A 19,339-nucleotide genomic window follows, 5' to 3' on the forward strand; every position below is an offset into this window, starting at 1 on the left:
TCTGTAGAAGAGATTTCATTTTTTGTTACATTTTCTGATTGCTTATTGCCAATGCAGAGAAATGTTCCTTTTTCTAAGTTTTAAGATAAATGCTTTTGCCTTCTTTAATAATAAAAAAAAGTATTTAAGGTGATATATTTATATATTTTTGTCTGGAAAATACTCCGTGGATAGTTTATATTTTATACTTTACACTGAGTTCCATAGATGTGAGAATAAAGTGTTTTGCTTTCATTGCTTTATAAATAGTCTGTAATTTTCCAGCTGGTATCACTTTTCACCCAAAGGTTTTGTAGACAGTGTTTCATAAACTCCAACAGTTAGAGTTTTGGGAGTCAACTTTTTATTACATATTTCTAGTCTAATTTTGACAGTTTAAAAGGCGTATTTTAAAATATTTGTATTCTTTGTGTTGTCTTCTACAAATCTGCACTTGCCATCTAGCTCTACAAGGATTAAACCATTTGTTGCTGCAGCTGCTGGCTTTCAGCACCCCCTGAAATAAGATCAGGGTGGAGAACAGAAAAGAGGTGCTCTGTGGTCTGGGAAAAAATGGCAGAAAGGGCTTTCCTGGTGGCTCGGTGATAAAGAATTTGCCTGCCAATGCAGAAAACACAGTTTTGATTCCAGATCCAGGAAGATCCCACATGCCACAGAGCAACTAAGCCTGTGCACCACAGCTATTGACCTTGTGCTCTAGAACCTGGTAACTGCAACCATTGAACCCATGTGCCACAACTGCTGAAGCCCGAGTGCCCTAGAGCCTGTGCTCCACAAGAGAAGCCACTGCAATAAGAAGCCTGTGCATCGCAGCTAGAGAGCAGTCCCTGCTTGCCACAAGTAGAGAGAGTCTGCATAGCAACAAAGACCCAGCAGAGACAAAATAAATAAATAAAATTGGTTAAAAAAAAGGCAGAACAGTCTTCAGACAATTACATATTTTCAGGAGCCAATTTTTTGAGCCCAATTCTTATATCTCCTCATAGCTAGGAAAGCAGTAAAATCCTTCATGGTGACCAATGCTCCTCATGACTAGCAGAAACCATCTGCAAAAGATATGTGCTTGATTACATGTATTCCCTCTTCACCAGAGTCACACATATAATGACCTCCCCCCTAACTCTTTGGAACAGTTTCTCAGAGCTATCTGAAGTGCTGTCTCCCAGGCTGTCTTCAGTTCAGTTCAGTTCAATCGCTCAGTCGAGTCCGACTCTTTGTGACCCCATGGTCTGCAGCACGCCAGGCCTCCCTGTCCAACACCAACTCCCGGAGTTTACTCAAACTCATGTCCATGGAGTCGGTGATGCCATCCACCATCTCATCCTCTGTCGTCCCCTTCTCCTCCAAATAAAACTTAACTCAGGGACTTCTCTGGTGGTCCGGTGGCTAAGTCTCTGTGGTCCCAATGCAGGGGGCCCGGGTTCGATCCCTGGTCAGGGAACTAGATCCCACATACTGCAACTAAGACCCAGCACAGCCAAATAAAAATAAAGATTAAAAAACAAAACTCACAACTCTCACCTGCGTGTCTTTTGTCAGCAAGGTCTAACTGTATGGTCAATTTATGTAGATGTTCCATGGATAGTCCCACAAAATGTGTATTATCTATGTAACTAATGAGCCTTTTGACACCTAGGCGATCATTTACTGATGGAGGGATTGTTCCTTCTCATGCAGCATCATGTTTTTATCAACCAAAACCTGTTTTGGTTGCAGGTACCTGTGTATCTAAGTCCCTAGTCCTTCCTGCATTTATAATGGCTTATTGCACCAACCCTGATCCGCGGGGCTCCCAGGGTTCTCAGCACCTCGCGGAGGCGTGGGGAGGGCTGGTCCCTGGTCAGGAGTGGAGCCGCCGAGTCACTTCTCCTCCCTCAGCCTAGAGCAGCCACATTGGGTAGGGCTGGCGGGTCAGCAAGCCGGAAGTTGAGGCGGGACTTCCGGAGCACAGCCTCGAGGCCGAGCTGCCTGGGTATCTCTTCGTTGCGCTCTGCCCCGAGCAGCTCTAGGCGGCGGCTGTTCGCGCTGTGGCGTCTTCGCGTTGCTGGTCGCGCTACCTATGACTCCGATGCACCGGCGGTGGGTGCTGGCCCCGGGAGGCCTGTCTCGGGTGCGCGTGGGGCCGTGGAACCGTGGGCGGCTTGCAGCCTCGGAGGGCCCCAGACGGGAGGGCGTGTGAGGGGCGCCCTGTGGACGCTGCCCAACAGAGCCGAGCCCTCCCTGCCCTGGAGCCGGGCGGCGGGACCGCTCGGCGAGGCAGCCGCAGAGCGACCGGCAGGTGTGCTGTGCTGTTCTGTCTTGCGTGGTTGGGGCGGAGGAAGGGCCTCAGGAATTGGTGCGAAGGTTAGAGCTGTCCGGAGCCGGGGGAGAAATGAATGGGGTTGCCGCTTGGCGTCCGATTCTGCCTGAAGGCACAGTCGGTGGTGGATTCGCCCTCCGGGTGGAGAGGGATCTCACGGGACGGGGACGGATTTATTCTCCCTCAGGGGAGTGGGACTGAGGATGGGTCAGGCCCATCCTGTGGCCGTCTGCCGTGGAGTAGTGGCTAGTAATCCTCACAGTTGTGTATTTGCTTAGCACTAGGTTGAGCCTTTAGCCAGGAGAATCAGCTTCCAAGCTCATTGGTAGAATCCAACTCCTGAGGTTGCTTTTTCCTTGCTGACTGTCCTTATCTCCTGGAGACCCCACTCCTTGCACACGATCCATGCATCCGAGTCAGCAATGGCTCGCGTGATTAGATTGGGTCCACCAGGTAATTCAGGCCTGTAGCCTTAATTTCCTCTGCAAAATCTCTCTTGCTGTGTAGTGTAGGTCCCGGGGATTAGGATGTAGACGTGGATGGGGAGGAGCATCCTGCTACCTCCTGGACAGGATCCCACAAATACTAAAGTGAGAAGAACAAGATGTAAAATGACATAGTTTGGTGTAACTTATAATAAAAAGACAAAGAAAAAATACTCATGTTTGCTTATGTAAGTTTAGAGTAACCAGGATGGGCATGCTGGAAACTGGGAATGGGCACTGTGGCAGGCTGGGGGATGCGTCACCTTATGTTCTCGTTAACCTTTTGAATTTTGAGCCATGTGACTGTGCCCCTGTTCAGAGGCAGTGATGATAACCTCAAGATTTTAAAATGAACTGAATAATACTACAAAGCATGGACTCTCCAAGGGGAGAGAGAGTGAAGGTTCCCCCTGCTCTGTTCTGTTGCTGCATGGATGAGTGCCTTGAGTCAGTGTTCTCCCTGCTTGTGCACCGTCTCTCCGAGCGGCCACGCCAGGTGAATCTTCCAGAGATGTTTCATTAATTCTGCCTCCCAGTGGAGAAATGCGGCTGGTGCCTCACTTTCCTCAGGTAGTCAAAGCCTCTTCCAGTCTGTGCACCCCCGCCTCCCCCAGGAACTGCCTCTGAGCTGTGTTCACACCTCTGTCCTGTCTCACCCCTGCCTTCTTCTGCCTTTCCAGCCAGGACCTGGTTGAAATGCCCACCTGCCCCAGGCTCTGCCCCTTCTCTGCTACCTGTGCCCAGCGCACCTGCCCGTCTCACTGATGCATTTGCTGTTACCTGTCTCCCCGCTGAAATCCGTGAGGGTGATGGTTACACTGTCCTCAGAATACCTTGACATGTAGTGGGTGTTTTGGAAACACTGAAAGCATGAGTCCAAGAGGAGAAAGTCAGTCCAAGGGTTGGGAGGCAGTGTCTGCCAACACTTCCTGCTTCGTCTTCATTACTGAAGGACGAGGGGGTCAGTGGTACCTGCTTATGGTGCGGTGTGAATCCGGGGCCGAGGGATGTTGCCCCCTCCTAGGTGGGACGCTGGCCAGGGCATGGTGCATATGCTCAGAGACAGGACAGTAGGGAGGGGGAGAAAATCAGTAACTTGTCCATATGGGGTCCCATCCTGTGCCTGACTGGGCATGCCTCCCTACTTGGAGATACCAGTTAAAGCTGGAGATGAGGCCAGTCTTTAGAGTCTTCATGGGGTAAAGGATGTTGGTACCTCAGGACTGGACAGATTAGCCAGGGAATTTGATGTGGATGCAGAAGTGAATCCTGGGACACCAGTGTGAAGAGGGAGCTAAGGAGGAGTCTGGGAGGGAGCCAGCCACTGGTGCAGTGGGAGGACAGCCCAGGAGGGTGGGATGGGGACAACCACTGCGGGTGCTGCTGGGTGGCAGAACTCAGGCTGGCCAGTAGAGTGACACTGTGATAACTCCATGCATGTCTGTGGTGAGGCTCCCCTGGCAGCCCGGCCTCTGAAGCTGCTGCTCCCTGTGAAGGTCAGTTGGTCCACTTTCAGGGCATTGTGTCAGGACCAGGGTGGCTCACAGCAGGTACAGGCGCCATGAGAGCTGCTTCCTCTTACTATGGCAATCTTGGGCCCTTCCGGGTGTGCTCACAGGCGCTGTGGGTCACCTTACTCTGTGGTCAGTATCTCATTCCTTCCCACCTGTGGCCCTGGCTTGTGAGTCTGTGTCTCCTTGGCTGGCTGACCTCCATTTGTTCCAGCATCAGAGAATGTGGTATCAATCATCAGGCCTTCCTGAGGTCTCAGGGTGAGGGGTGGAGGAAGTGACCCCTGCCTGGTGTGCCAGTGAACCGCTGGAGTTACCCGCTCTGCACACTCACCTGTGTCCTTGCTGGTCTCCAGGTCCCAGCCATGCCCAGCCTCAGAGTATGCTCTAAAGAGGCAGCAGTGGAGCTCTCAGTTCCTGGACCATCCCCTTGGACCCCTAGAGCCCAGGCCTGTGTGGAGTGATGCTCCTGCCGAGACCCACCCTGGATCTGCACTTCATGGTTCCCTCTGTTGTGGTGACGCTGAGCCAGGAGCCACCTCCCCTCACCATCAGCAGCCAGGTACTGGGTGTGCATTCCCTACTGATGCCCTTGTTCTGGGGAGACTTGGTCTACATTCCCCTGCACTTACCTCTGGAGGTGTCCTGTCAGCATTTGGGGCAGAATGCCTTGTGGACTTGCAGGGCCAAGGCTGGAGGTCAGAGAGGAAGTTGGCCTGGCACCTGGGTGCCCTGGTGCCCTGAGCAGGACTCTGGTTTCTTCACCTGAAATAGAGGGTGTGACATGATGATCACCAGCTGAGTCCTGCCTAACTTCCTTGCCAGACTGGTGGTAGTCCTGCCCTCAGGTCTAATCCTAGTCCTCCAGGCCTTGGCCCTGTTCCCTCCTGGCTGCATTCACACTGCCCAGCTGCTCCCATCCCTGTTAGATTCCAGACAGTCCTTCCTGAAGACACCTCACCAAGTTGCCTCTTCTGTGGCCCTTTCAGCAGGGATCAGGAATTACTCACTGTTAGCTTTCCTTGCTGGGATCTGATGATGGCTGTTTTACAAGAATACACCTATATGGGAAGTATTATACTGAGGACATGTGGGCAGAGTATCGTGGGCAGACTCTGTGTGGCTGGAGAAGGTTGGGCTAAGGGCAGAGATGGTCATAGGTGTGTTGGAAGGATGAGATGGGTAGAGGATGAGAGGCATGATGGGGCCAAGAAGTGGCTCTGAGGGAAAAACTTGCTGTTAGATGACCAAGGGTGTGCCAAGCAGAGAATGGCGAGTTAGGTCAAGACCCTTGCTCCAGGTAAAACACAGGTTGATGGTAGCTCATGTTTTAAAAGCCACTATAGAGCAAAATAGTGGAATAGGCAGCTCCAGACACCCATTTCTTCACATAAACTATTAAACAAAAACAAGTAGAAGCTATCAGGACCAACATAGTCAGAAATCTAGAAAACAGGTTTACAGCAACCAAGCAAATGCTGAATCAAGAAAAAGGCAACTTAAAAAGGAAAGCTTCACAGATACTTCCTGGTTCAGCAGCATATTGAAAGTGAGCATCCTGTGTTCCTAGTGTGGGGCCTGGTGCCTGCTTCCAGAGGGAGCAGAGCAGAACTTATTCAGAAATCACTTTGTTCTTCCCTGTGTGGGGTTGGAAAAAGAGTTGAATCAAAGTGTTTGTGTTGCCTAACTCAGAATTACTTGGTGGAAAGTGCTGGGCTCAAAACATAGAAACATGAACTGAACTTCCACAGGCACTTGGGACATCACTTAACAGTACAGTCAACTTCCTAAAGCCCAGGAGGGAAGGGCGGAGAAATGAGGACATTCAAAAGCACCCTCGTGTGTCAGGGAATTTAGAAAGCCATGTATAGAAACCCAGGATAGAAGGTATACTCAGAAAAGACCTATGAAGATTGTAGTGTCACCTCCAGCTGATCTCTGCGATCTGTGGAAGCCAGGAGCCACGCAGAGTAATAATTAGTGCTGGAGTAGTGTCCCAGCGGAGCACAGTAAATATTCTTAAATGTTTAGTTTTTAACAAAAAAATCATAAAGAATACAAATAAGCAGAAAATACAGCTGGCCCATTCAAGGGAAAAAGATTAATTGACAGAAGTGTCCCTGAAAAAGCACAGATACTTAACAGATTATAAATAAACTGTCTTAAATGTGCTCAAAGATCTGAAAGAAACCACGGACAGGGAACTAAAATCTATGTATGAACGAACTGAAAAAGTCAGTAGAGATAGTTGTAAATATACAATTCACATTTTATTTATTATAAAGAGAAACAGAGTGGAAGTCCTAGAGCTGGGACTTCCTGGTGCTCCAGTGGTTAAGGCTGCTTCACACTGCATGGAGCACAGGTTCGATCCCTGGCAGGGGAACTAAGATCTCACATACCTCGTGGTGCAGTCAAAATAAAGAAGTCCTGGAGGGAGAACTAAAGTAACTGAAGTGAAGAGTTTTCTGGAGGATTTCAATAGCAGGTTTGAGCAGGCTATAGAACTGGTGAACTTGAAGTTACCCAGTCTGAGTAGCAGAAAGAAAAAAGTTGAAGAAAAGTGAACAGAGCCTAACAGACTCGTGGTGAAAGGTTGTTGCAGAGCCGTGAAAGACACTGGGATTCTTGTCCTCTGGAGGAGAGGAATTCAATCTGCGGTCTGTGACAAGGCTTGACTGCTCAGAGCTTTTGTGTAATAAAGATTTATTAAAGTATAAAAGAGATAGAGAAGGCTTCTGACATAGACATCAGAAGGGGGCAGAAAAAGTGCTCCCTTGCTAGTTTTTAGCAAGAAGTTATATACCTATTCAGATCAGATCAGATCAGTCGCTCAGTCGTGTCCGACTCTCCGCGACCCCATGAATCACAGCACGCCAGGCCTCCCTGTCCATCACCAACTCCCGGAGTTCACTGAGACTCACGTCCATCGAGTCAGTGATGCCATCCAGCCATCTCATCCTCTGTCGTCCCCTTCTCCTCCTGCCCCCAATCCCTCCCAGCATCAGAGTCTTCTCCAATGAGAATTAGCAAGTTGTTAAAAGGAAATGTCTCAAAACTCAGAGTGGCACCAGGCCCCTCACCCACAACATGCGTTTTGAGATAACATTGGCACAAGGTGAGTCATCCCGGGCCATAAAACAACTGACATGAATCTTGAAGAGAGGCAGATTTCCAAGCAAATACATAGTCTCATTCACATAGTTTAAGAGAACATTTCCGTGAGTAAAACATACTGGTTTGTTGAGCCATTATCGGTTCTGAGTCTTAGGTGGAACCGACTTGAAGAAAGATAGAGTCTAAGGTAAATACATAGTTCATTAACATAGCTTAATGTTAAGAAAAACATTTCTTAATCTTAAAAACATTTCCATAAGGAAAACTCATTGGTTAGCTCAGGTTTGAGAAAAGTTAAGTTCAGGTGTCATCATGGTAACACAGAATTTTAAAAGAAACTTCCTTTTAATTTTGTATAGAGAAGAGAAAAAAATCTGACAATTGTAGTTTGTTTCCTCCTGCTGCTTAAGAGAGAGAGAAACAACGTCTGACACTTGCAGCCTATTTCCTCTGTTGGGGGCCCCTAGCCTTCCTGCCTGTTACCCTCTCAGTAGGATACTATCAAGGAAACCAACACACACATGGGAGTCCAAGAAAGAGGTGAGAAAGATAGAAAGGGGCGGAAAACATGTTAAATTTGATGAAAGATGCAAAAAAGCTTTGAACCTACATGTCTAGAAAGCTCCCAGTAGGACAGAGTCAAAGAGATCCACACCAGGACTCATTATAATCAAACTGTTGGAAGATTGAATCTTGAAATCAACAAGAGAGAAGCAAACCATCTTGTATAAGGGATCCTCAGTAAGACGAACAGCTGGTTTCTCATCAGCCCTTGGAGGTTGGAAGGCAGTGGGATGACATATTTAAACTGCTTAGAGAATGAAACTGCCAACTAAGAATTCTACATCTGGCAAAATTATCTTTCAGAGTAAAGACAAAGTTAAGGTATTCTTGGATAAACAAAAGCTCAGGGTGTTTATCACTAACAGACGTGCCCTGTGACAAGTGTCAGAGGAAGTGTTACAGGCTAAGAGGAAAGGGTATTAGGTAGGAGCTCAAAGCTATACAGAGAACCAAAGATCTCTGATAGAATTAACCACATAGGTAAGGATAAAAGCTAGTATTGTTGTATTGGTTTATAACCTCACTTTTTATTTCCTATATGATTTAAAAGACAAATGTGTGAAATGATCATAAACCTATACTACTTAACATATAACATGTAAGGATACATTTGTGACTGCAACAACATAAAGGTAGCAACGTATCTCTATAGTGGAGTTTCTGTATGATGCTGTGGCTACTTTGGTTAACAGTTCAAACTTGGTGGCTTTATTCTGAGGATTCAACATACAGCATGGTGACTGTAGTTAATAATGTATAATGTACTTGTCAACTGCCAGGAGAGTTGATCTTGAAAGTTCTCACCACACACACACACACACACACGCACACACACACACACACAGTGGATACTGTGCAAGGTGATGGATATGTCAGTTAACCTTATGGTGGTCATCATTTGCATATATATGTGTATCAATTCATCCCATTGTGCACTTTAAACTTAATATGACGGACTTTCCTGGTGGTCCAGAAGTTAAGAATCCACCTGCCAATTCAGGGTACACAGATTCAATCCCTGCTCCAGGAGGATCCCACATGCCACAATGCAGCTAAGCCTGTGTACCACAGCTACTGTGCCAGTGCTCCAGAACCCGTGAGCTGTAACTACTGAGGCCCATGTGCCCCTAGAGCCCATACTTTGCAACAAGAGAAGCCACCGCAATGAGAAGCCTGTGCACTGCAACTGAAGAGTAGTGCACCCCCTACCCCTGCAACTAAAGAAAGATGATGCAAAGCAGTGAAGACCCAGCACAGCCCAAAAATTTCTTTATTAAAAAAAAAGATAACTTACATGATGTTCTATGGCAATTTATTTCGATAAAGATGGGGCAGGGGACCAGAAAAGCTGAAGGGAGAGGGCCAAATTAGATTGTTTTAGGATGTTAGAATATTAATTATAATCTCCATGGTACAACTAAGAAAGTATCTTTAAAATATACACAAAAGGAATCAAGAATATCAAATGGTATGCTACAAAAAATAAACTGAACACAAAGGAAGATAGTAATAGATTAAATGAGGAACACAGAGGTCAAAGAAATTGAAAAGATTTAAGAAGCAAAGTGGTAGAAGTAAGTCCTTCTTTGTCAGTAATTAAATGTTAATGGTTTAAACTCTTGTCAACAGGCAGATATGTCAACAGGCAAATACAGACAGAATGGATTTAAAAAAGTATGACCCAACTATATACTGTCTACAGGAGGCTTAGTTCAGGAGGCTTCCAAAGGAAAAACTAAGCTTAAAGTGAAAGGTGAAAAAGATATGTTCCATGCAAATAGTAACAAAAGAGACCTGGGGTTGCTATACATATCGGACAAAGTAAACTATGTCAAACAACTGTACAAGAGAAAAGAAGGATATTATATATTGATAAATGAGTTAATTAATCAGGAAGATTGTTGTTCAGTCATTTAGTCATGTCTGACTTTTGCGACCCCATGTACTGCAGCCCGCCAGGCTTCCCTGTCCTTTACTGTCTCCCAGAGTTTGCTCAAACTCCTGTCTACTGAGTTGATGCCTTCCAACCATCTAATCTGTCGTCCCCTTCTCCTCATGCCCTCAGTCTTTCCCAGCATCAGGGTCTTTTCCAGTGAGTCGACTCTTCATATCAGGTGGCCAAAGTATTGGAGCTTCAGCTTTCGCATCAGTCCTTCCAATGAATATTCAGGGTTGATTTCCTTTAGGATTGACTGGTTTGTTCTCCTTGCTGTCCAGGGGACTCTCAAGAGTCTTCTCCAGCACCACAGTTTGATATATATTGATTAACAAGTCAATTAATCAAAAAGATAGAGTAGTGATAAACATAAACACTGAAAAGAACCCCAAAACATATGAAGCAGGCATAGATTTGAGGGAAGAAAGAGATGCTTCTACAGTAGCAGTTGGAGACTTTAATACCTCACTTCCAAAAGTCAAGAAAAACATCTAAACAGAAGTTTAGTAACGAAACAGGGGATTTGAGCAATACTATAATTAATAGACCTAAGAGACATAGATATACCCTCTGTCCAAGGGAGCAGATACAGTCTTCTTAAGTGCATATGAAACATTCTTCAATGTAGACCATATATTAGACTACAAAACCAGTCTCAATCAATGTTGAAATAATATAAAGTATCATCTCCAAGCAATAACTGCAGGAAAACTGGAAAATGCATAAATTTGTTGAAGTAAAACCACACACTCTTAACCAGTTGGTCGAAGAAGAAACCACAAGGGAAGTTAGAACATACCTACAGACAAATGAAAACAAAGCCACAAACTCCGAGAACTCACAGGATGTGGGGAAGCCCAGAGCAGAAATTTACAGCAGTCAATGCCTATATTAGGAGGAGGATAGATAGGTCTCACAGCAGTACTTAACTTGACATCCTAGGGGTCTGTGAGAAGACTAAACGAAACCCAGAGCTGATGGAAGGAAATAATGAACATCGAAGCAGAAATAGAGACTGGAATAGCAATAAGAGAATCAATGTATTTAAAAGTTTTTTTGAAATGATCAACAAATGACAAAAACAACACACTGAAAATCAAATGAAAATGGGATGGGGACATTATTACCGACTATACAAAAGTAAAAAAGAGTAAAAAGCAGTTGCACACCAACAAATTAGATAACCTACATGAAAGAGCTAAATTCCTAAAAAAGAGACAAATCACCAAGAGTGACTCAAGAATAGGTAGAAAGTAAGAACAGACTTATAACAATTAAAGATTGAATCTGTAACTTTTAAAACTAACAAACCAGGGCCAAATGGCATCACAAGACATTTAAAGAAGGATTTATGCTGTTTTGTCAAGCTTGCAAACTATACAAAAGGAAGGATAATCAAAGACACCACAGGAAAAGAAAATTATACATTAAGACATTTTGTGGCTGTATATACAAAACCCTCAACAAAATGCTAGCAAACTGAATCCAGCAGCATTAATAAAAGTGTTATATCCCATGACCAAGTGGGATGTAACCCAGGAACACAAGAGTGGTTCAACATAAGAACCAATCAGTGTCATTTACCACATTAATCGAATGAAGGGGAAAAGCTATAATCATCTCAATTGATGCAAAAAAAAAAAAAAAAAAAGTATTTGACAAAACCAAATTCATTTTCATAATGAAAACACTGAGAACTCCATTCAAGGCAACCTCCTCAACACGATAAAGGGCATTCATGAAAAACCCACAGCTAACAGCTAACATCATGTACATTAGTGAAATATGAAAAGGTTTTCCCCATAAATCAGGAAAATATGCCTGCTTTCACCTCTGCTCTTCAGTACTGTGTTGGAAGTTCTAACCAGAGCAATCAGGCCAGAAAAAAAAAAGGCATTCAAATTGGGAAGGAAGAAATAGAACTACCTCTATTTGTATAAGGCACAATCCTATATATATAATAGGGAATCCCAAAGAATCCATTAAAAACCTGCTAGGCAGTCCATGAGGTCGCTAAGAGTTGGACACGACTGAGTGGCTTCACTTTCACTTTTCACTTTCATGCATTGGAGAAGGAAATGGCAACCCACTCCAGTGTTCTTGCCTGGAGAATCTCAGGGACAGAGGAGCCTGGTAGGAGGCCATCTATGGGGTCGCACAGAGTCGGACACAACTGAAGCGACTTAGCAGCAGCAGCAGCAGCAGAGCTAATATTAAATGAATTCAGTAGAATTGCATAGTACAGATCAGTACACATAATCAGTTGTGTTTCTATACACCAACAATGGTGGGAATGTAGAATGGTATAGCCATGGTGGAGTATAGTTTGGCAGTTCCTCAAAGTTTAAACCTAGCATTACCATGCGTGCATGCTCAGTCACTTCAGTTGTGTCTGACTTTTTGCAACCCTATGGAGTGTAGCCCACCAGGCTCCTCTGTCTGTGGGATTATCCAGGCAGGAATACTGGAGTGGGTTGCCATCCCCTCCTCTAGGGGATCTTCCCAACCCAAAGATTGAACACATGTCTCCTGCATTGGCAGGCGGGGGTTCTTTACCACTAGCACCACCTGGGAAGCCCTGGCATTACTGTGTGACCCAGTAATTCCACTGCTGGATACATACCCGCAGAATTCAAGGCAAATACTCATCAAGTACACGTATGTCATATTCATAGCACTGTTCACAGTAGTCAAGAGGTGTAAGCAACCCAGATGCCCCTCAGTGGATGGATGCAGAAACCAGATGTGTTGTGTCTGTACAGTGGGATATTATTCAGTCATAAGGGAGTGAAGCACTGGTACCTACTGCAGTGACTGAACCTGCAGAAACATTAGGTTGAGAGGAAGAGTCCAGACATCAAAAGTTGTGTATCTTGATTTCATCCACATGCAAGGTCAGGAATGAGGTAAATCCATGGAGACAAAATGCAGGTGGGTGGTCACCAGGCGCTGGGGGCCAGGAGATATGGACTAATGCACTGGGGCTTTGAGGTGATGGAAATGAAATGTCTTGGAACAAGATACAGATTTTGATTGCACAACATTGTAAATGTACTAAATGCCACCGAAGTGTTCATTTAAAACAGTTATTTTGTTTGTTAACTTCACCTCAATACACATAACAGAGCCCCTGTGGGGATGGAGAGGGGTGGAGCCCCCGGCGGAGGCTGCGGTGCTGCTGGGGGCTTGTGTGTCGGGGCAGGTGCTGCTGAGTCTCTGCTGGGCCCCTCGACAGCCACAGCCACACGAGGACTTGTGAGCATGGTTCCAATGGGACATTTTTCACAAACCTGGGAGCAGCTAATCATACAGGCCTCCATTGTTTCCTCTTGGGAAGTCTAACAGGTTTGCTGTGTGCTGGCTGGGCCAGTCGGTGCCACACTTGTGGGGGCAGTGTGGCAAACAAGTGCATTTGTTTACACATCTTTTCCTTCACCATTAAACCCAGTGTTTTTAATGAAAAATTTTCTTAAAGCATATTTTTGATTTTATATTTCCTTTCAAAAAAAAAGAACTTTCATTATTGTTTCCAGTAATTCTTATGTTGCAGAGAATTGTATCCAGTCTACCAAATAAAAAATGCCATTACCCTCACCCATAGGACTCACTCTTGTTTCCTGTCTCAGTAAAATCCTTCCAGGCCAATAGTCTCTCTGGCCCCCAAAGCAGTTTCCATTTCCACTCCCTCAGGAGCCACACCAATGATCTTGTCTCAGTTGGGTCAGCGAGCCATGCCCCACAGGCCAGATCCAGCTCACCATTTGTTTATGACCTGCAAGCAAAGAACAGTTCACAGTTTTTTAAGGATTGTAACAGAGCAGACCTTCTGACAGAGACTGCAGCCACAGAGCCCAGAATGGGTCCTCTCTGACCTTTCATGGAAAAGCTATGTCCCTTCTTGTGCAGCCAGGAGAGGGCGGGGTTCCCTGGGCCACCCTGTCCAGACCCTTGTTTCCTGCAGTGACCACCCTGTTTGTCTCTGCAGCCCTCACTGTGCCCCTATCACACATGGGAGCCCCACGGGAGCCCCACTGGCGTCCCGCAGCTGGGGCCCTGGGAGAAGATGGTAGCCCACCTGCAGGTGTGATGACAGGCCTGCCTGACAGTCAGCAGGAGGGTGAAGCAGGTTGCCTCACTGTGTGCAGCCACACGGTCAAGCTCCATGGAGGGGGTCTTGGCCAGCTGGGCCATGAGTCAGGTGACCAGAATGCAAACTGTCACCACCAGACACATGGGCAGGGCAGTCAGGCTGAGCAGATGACACAGTTGGGTCTGCGTTGAGGAGAACAGAAGCCCCCAGGTGACGTGGGGAGACAAAATGCTGTTGTGGGGGGAGATTCTAGAAATTCCAGTAGGGGAATGGAAATCATTCCTGAACCGATGGGCAGGTCAGGGGGCAACAGGCCCAAGGAGGCTGAGAGTACTGTGGGGTGCCCTTCACCCCTCCCACTCAGCACCCCTGCGTGGCTCCAGCCTTGGGATATGGAGCCCTGTTGGGAGCAGTGGTCAGAGAAGTCCTCTTCTGTGAGGTATTTCAGCTGAGACGGGCTAAAGGGAAAGAGAGAGCATGAAGACCATTGGGGAGGGGGCGCCATATGACTTTCTGTTTGTCATTTCAGGCTGGGACACCAGGACTAAGGGCCAGGAGTTTGTTCAGAAGGAAGAAGTTTCTGAGGACTTGGAGTCACAGGTAGAAATATCAGACAGCTCTGGCAGTGATGCTCCCCAGACACCTGAGCTTGGAGGACTCCGTGGTGGTGTAGAAGAAAGAGACTGGGGGGTCCCTGCGGATGAGAGGCAGATGCACCGCCCTCACCAGGAGGGAGCCTTCACTCTAGCACAGATGCTTCTCAGGAGCCCCTCAGGAGAGAGAGAGGTGGACTGTGATGACATCAAGAGCAGCTGCAGCCGGAGCCCAAGCCCAGTGGAGTGTCAGGGGCCTCCTGCAGAGGGGAGGCCCCATCCACTTGGCATACGGAGCCTGCCCTGCAGCCTGGACCTGCCCAGCTGCACAGGACTTCACATGGCTGAAAGCCCATTCATATGCAGCGAGTGTGGGAAAACCTTCGAAGGAGACCCCGATCTTACTCAGCATCAGACAGTGCACGCTGGACACAAGTCCTTCATCTGTAACGAGTGTGGAAGGCTCTTCAGCACACACACAGGCTTCCTCCAGCACCAGCTTACCCACCATGGGGAGAAGCTGCATGTGTGTTCTGAGTGTGGGAAGGCCTTCTGCCAGAGCTCCAGCCTTAAAAAGCACCAGAAGTCCCATGTGAGCGAGAAGCCCTATGAATGCAGTGAGTGCGGGAAGACCTTCAGGCGCAGCTCCAACCTCATCCAGCACCAGAGAATCCACTCTGGCGAGAAGCCTTACGTGTGTCATGCCTGTGGGAAGGCCTTCAGGCGCAGTTCCAACCTTGTCAAGCACCAGAGGGTCCACACAGGGGAGAAGCCCTTCGAGTGTACTGAGTGTGGGAGGGCCTTCAGCCAGAGCTCACACGTGAGGAAGCACCAGAGGGTCCATACTGGGGAGAGGCCTTACTCATGTAGCGAGTGTGGCAAGCCCTTCAGCCGGGTGTCCAACCTCATCAAACACCACAGGGTCCACACGGGGGAGAAGCCCTACAAGTGCAGTGACTGTGGGAAGGCCTTCAGCCAGAGCTCGAGCCTCATCCAGCACCGGAGGATCCACACTGGGGAGAAGCCTCATGTGTGTGCTGTGTGTGGCAAGGCCTTCAGCTACAGCTCGGTGCTCCGAAAGCACCAGATCATCCACACGGGGGAGAAGCCATATGAGTGCGGCGTCTGCGGGAAGGCCTTCAGCCACAGCTCCGCACTCGTGCAGCACCAGGGTGTGCACACGGGTGACAAGCCCTACGAGTGCCGCGAGTGTGGAAAGACCTTTGGCCGCAGCTCCAACCTCATCCTGCACCAGCGGGTCCACACGGGGGAGAAGCCCTATGAATGCACTGAGTGCGGGAAAACCTTCAGCCAGAGCTCAACTCTCATTCAGCATCAGAGGATTCACAACGGGTTGAAACCCCACGAGTGTAACCAGTGTGGCAAAGCCTTCAACCGGAGCTCCAACCTCATCCACCACCAGAAGGTCCACACTGGAGAGAAGCCCTACACCTGCGTCGAGTGTGGGAAGGGCTTCAGCCAGAGCTCACACCTCATTCAGCACCAGATCATCCACACGGGCGAGAGGCCCTATCAGTGCAGTCAGTGTGGGAAGTCCTTCAGCCAGCGCTCCGTTCTCATCCAGCACCAGCGGATCCACACTGGGGTGAAGCCCTATGACTGCACGGCTTGTGGAAAGGCCTTCAGCCAGCGGTCAAAGTTGACCAAGCACCAGTTGATCCACACCAGGGAGTGAACCCCTCGCAGCTTCACCCTGACCCCCTGGCTGTGCCTCGCTCTCCCTCCCCAGACTTGAGGTGCTCTTGCTCACTCCGTCCACTCCATGGTCACTGCCCATTAGGCCGCTGTCCACAGAGGCCACCGTCCACAGACTGGGGACTGTCCTGTGGTCCTGCTCCTTCTCCCAAGTCCCCTGCCATCACCTTTGTCTCCAGTGAGCTCATTTCTCTTTGTTGTTTGTTTTTCCAGTTTGTTATGAGACAGCTGTACTTGTTAGAAGGGAAAGGATTATAGAGGCTGTGCAGTCATCCATAGAGTTTATTACTGTTAAGGAACACAACCAAGAAAGTAAATGAGATTTGGTTTGAGACAACCACAGACCTCTGTGTGCTCACTAGTCAAGGGACTGAGTCCTTTGTCAGTGGTTGTGGCTGGTATCTTTTCATAATGTCGGGTTGAGAGTTTTCAGGTCTGGTTGCTGTCAACCTCCCCACCCCCCCATCCTACCTGGTAATGGGACTTGACCCTCCCTGCTCCCCTCTCTCCGTGGTGTCCGTCTGCAGTCTGTGGTTATGTGTTCTTGCTCTGCGGTGGCTCAGGCCCTGTGGCCCCACTCAGGCTGCAGCACAATTGTACATGAGGCAGTTTCTGAGCTCTGGTCCTGGGCCTCACCCACAGGGGCTGCTCTACATGCTCCTCCCTTCCTCTCCACATGCTCCTGGATCCATCGCCAGACATTTACAGGGCACCTAGGTGCCCCTAAGAGGTGGGCATTGGCTCCTGACTCCCTGCATTGGGGAACTTAGCCCAGAAGCCACACTTCTGCCACCAGGGAGGGCCTGACCTGGGAATGTCCTGGAAGGATGGGGGACCCTTCCTGCACTGTTCCAGGAGGAAAGGAGGCAGTGGCTTGTAGTCATGAAGGGAAGGGAAGGTATGGCTTCTGAGTTCTCAAGGAAGTAGAGGCAAGGCCAGCAGTTGCAAGAGGGAGAGGTGGTTTGAGGCTGAAGAGAAGAGAGGGTGGAGGGGTGACTCGGATGCGCAGACAAGTCCATGGGCTTGGGTGGCATGGGCTGCCTAGCGTCTCCTCCAAGGCCCCATGAAGCAGCTGTCCCTGCTGCCCTGCAGAGGCCCTGTCATAGCCTCCCCTACACTTTGGGCGCCATCCCACCCCCTCTCCCCCGGCAATACCTAATGGGATACAGTTTCCAGACTTGGCCTCAGCCTGACAAGACTGCTCCTATTCTGTCAGGCAGCTCCTCTGGCTTCACGTTCCTCCTCTGCCAGTCTGGCTTTGATTTATGATTCCTTTTTTCAGTAAGTATCTGTGTCTGCCTCTACTCCGCTCTTTCGCTGATTGGCCCGCTTGCTGCTGGCCTGTGTCGCTCAGCCCTGCTGCACATGGTGCGCTGTCACATCCTCTGCTACGGAGTCGGAGACCCCTCCAACAAGAGGCTAAAATTGGTGCAATACCAAATTTGTGCAAGACTCCTCCACAGAAGGGGCTTCAGCCACCTCCTGCTAGGCCTCCTGGAGTCTCTGGACCGCTCATGATGGCACTCAGTTGTCCAAGGGCTTCTGATGCAAGAAACTGCCCTCTTTCCCCCATACAACATGCCACTAGAGCTGCAATTACTGAAACTGGACCTCCTGAGCCCATGACCCTCTGTACCCAGCTGCTCATTACGCTCTGGGTCACAGAAGCAGTACCCAACAAGCTTAGGGGCTGCCGAGCTGCCTTGGTGCAGGATGGAGATGAACCTGGGCCTTTGGCCTGCTCCACCTGCACGAGGAATAGCCTCACCTATTCTCAGTCCCTTTCCAGATGTCAGGCTGCTGGACCCTGTCCACCTGGGGAGCTCCAGGGTGGGATGAACTCGGGGAACAGCAGTGGGAGTTCCAAGACTATAGGCAGAGAAGTGCCAACCGTCATGGAAGATGGAGCTCAGAGGGGAGCTGCTCCTCATATTTAACCAGGACGACTCTGATACAGGGCCAGACTGGAGGGTCAGCATGACTGGCCAAACACCAGGCAGTTGTCTTAGCACCCAGTGACTTGACTCACAAACAGCCTCATCTGTACATTTTTACAAACTTGTGCTGTCACCTAAGAGTTGCACCCTTTGGTGTAAAAAGCTCCAGGAATCTCTTGCCTCACAGATGCCCCAAAATACCAGTCAAGGTCTCTAGATGGCTCTCCCTATACTTAGGCACAACACGAGGCCTCCCCTGCATGCCCTCATCCCCTCCGGAGTCACAGGTTTTACTGAGAGTGGCCAAGGCACCCTTGTCAGTTTTACCTGCTGCAGGCTGCAGAGTCCACACAGCTCATTTAAACAGCTCTGAATTAGCTGAGTGAAACATGGTGTGTCTCTCATCAAACATCAGGGTGAGTGGTGACTAGCAGGCTGGCACCTTGAGGCCTCGTCCTTCTCGTTTCATGCCCACATCTGGAAAAGCAGAAAAGCCAGCCAGATGCTCTGCCCTCTGATGCCAGCAGGAGACGGAAAGCATCCAGGCCCTCGCCTGTGCCCAGGGACTATCCCGCCAGCCTCTCCTGCTGACCGCAGTAGAGGCCCAGGCTGCCGACCCTTCTTGCTCTCAAGCCACCTCAGACCTGTTCCAGAGGCCTTCTCTACCCTCCTCAGAGACCTCCTTTATGTCAATAATAAAGCTTTTCATACCTTCAAAAAACCAGAAGCCCTGCTTGGCCTCCACACCTTCTTCCACTCTGGTTTTTGGTTTATGGACGTCAAGTTCCTCTGTACTGTGACTTCTCCCTCAACTCCTTGTTCTAACAAAAGCCTGGCTGCCGTGACTGCACAAGGTTCCCAGAGCCCTCACCCCTTCCCACGTACCTCGAGAATTAGAGATCAGGAGGACAATCTTCCTGGCTCCTGATTTCCACATCCATACACTTCTGCCTTCAGCCAATAATGCCAGCTCCGTTGAGAACAACAGAAAAGCAGCCCTAACAGCTCAAAGCTGCCCTGCCTTAGAGCTCCCTGGGTGAAAAATGCCAGTTGGGGCCCCTAGGCCCAGGCTCCAGGTGGCTCCCTGGTAA

The 19,339-nt window shown here is 48.6% G+C and overlaps 1 protein-coding gene across 5 annotated transcripts; it reads left to right on the forward strand.

The window, feature by feature from the left end:
* The first annotated feature begins 1,902 nt into the window (after positions 1–1,902).
* On the forward strand, positions 1,903–18,932 carry ZNF16 (zinc finger protein 16). Of its 5 annotated transcripts, none has more exons than XM_044928391.2 (4): positions 1,912–2,278; positions 3,104–3,280; positions 4,652–4,857; positions 14,532–18,932. In XM_044928391.2, the coding sequence occupies exons 2-4, from the start codon at positions 3,219–3,221 to the stop codon at positions 16,289–16,291; spliced, it is 2,028 nt and encodes a 675-aa protein (XP_044784326.2). In that variant the 5' UTR covers positions 1,912–2,278; positions 3,104–3,218; the 3' UTR covers positions 16,292–18,932. The 5 variants fall into 5 exon arrangements, 4 of the variants coding, with proteins under 4 accessions (XP_044784326.2, XP_045018688.1, XP_006070125.4 ...); XM_045162753.1 differs by having other exon boundaries at positions 1,912–2,079; XR_006640021.1 differs by lacking the exons at positions 3,104–3,280; positions 14,532–18,932 and adding an exon at positions 8,977–9,269 and having other exon boundaries at positions 1,903–2,079.
* Positions 18,933–19,339: the final 407 nt, after the last annotated feature.

This window comes from Bubalus bubalis, chromosome 15 (assembly GCF_019923935.1).
Source record: "Bubalus bubalis isolate 160015118507 breed Murrah chromosome 15, NDDB_SH_1, whole genome shotgun sequence".
In the NCBI taxonomy this organism is placed as follows: domain Eukaryota; kingdom Metazoa; phylum Chordata; class Mammalia; order Artiodactyla; family Bovidae; genus Bubalus; species Bubalus bubalis.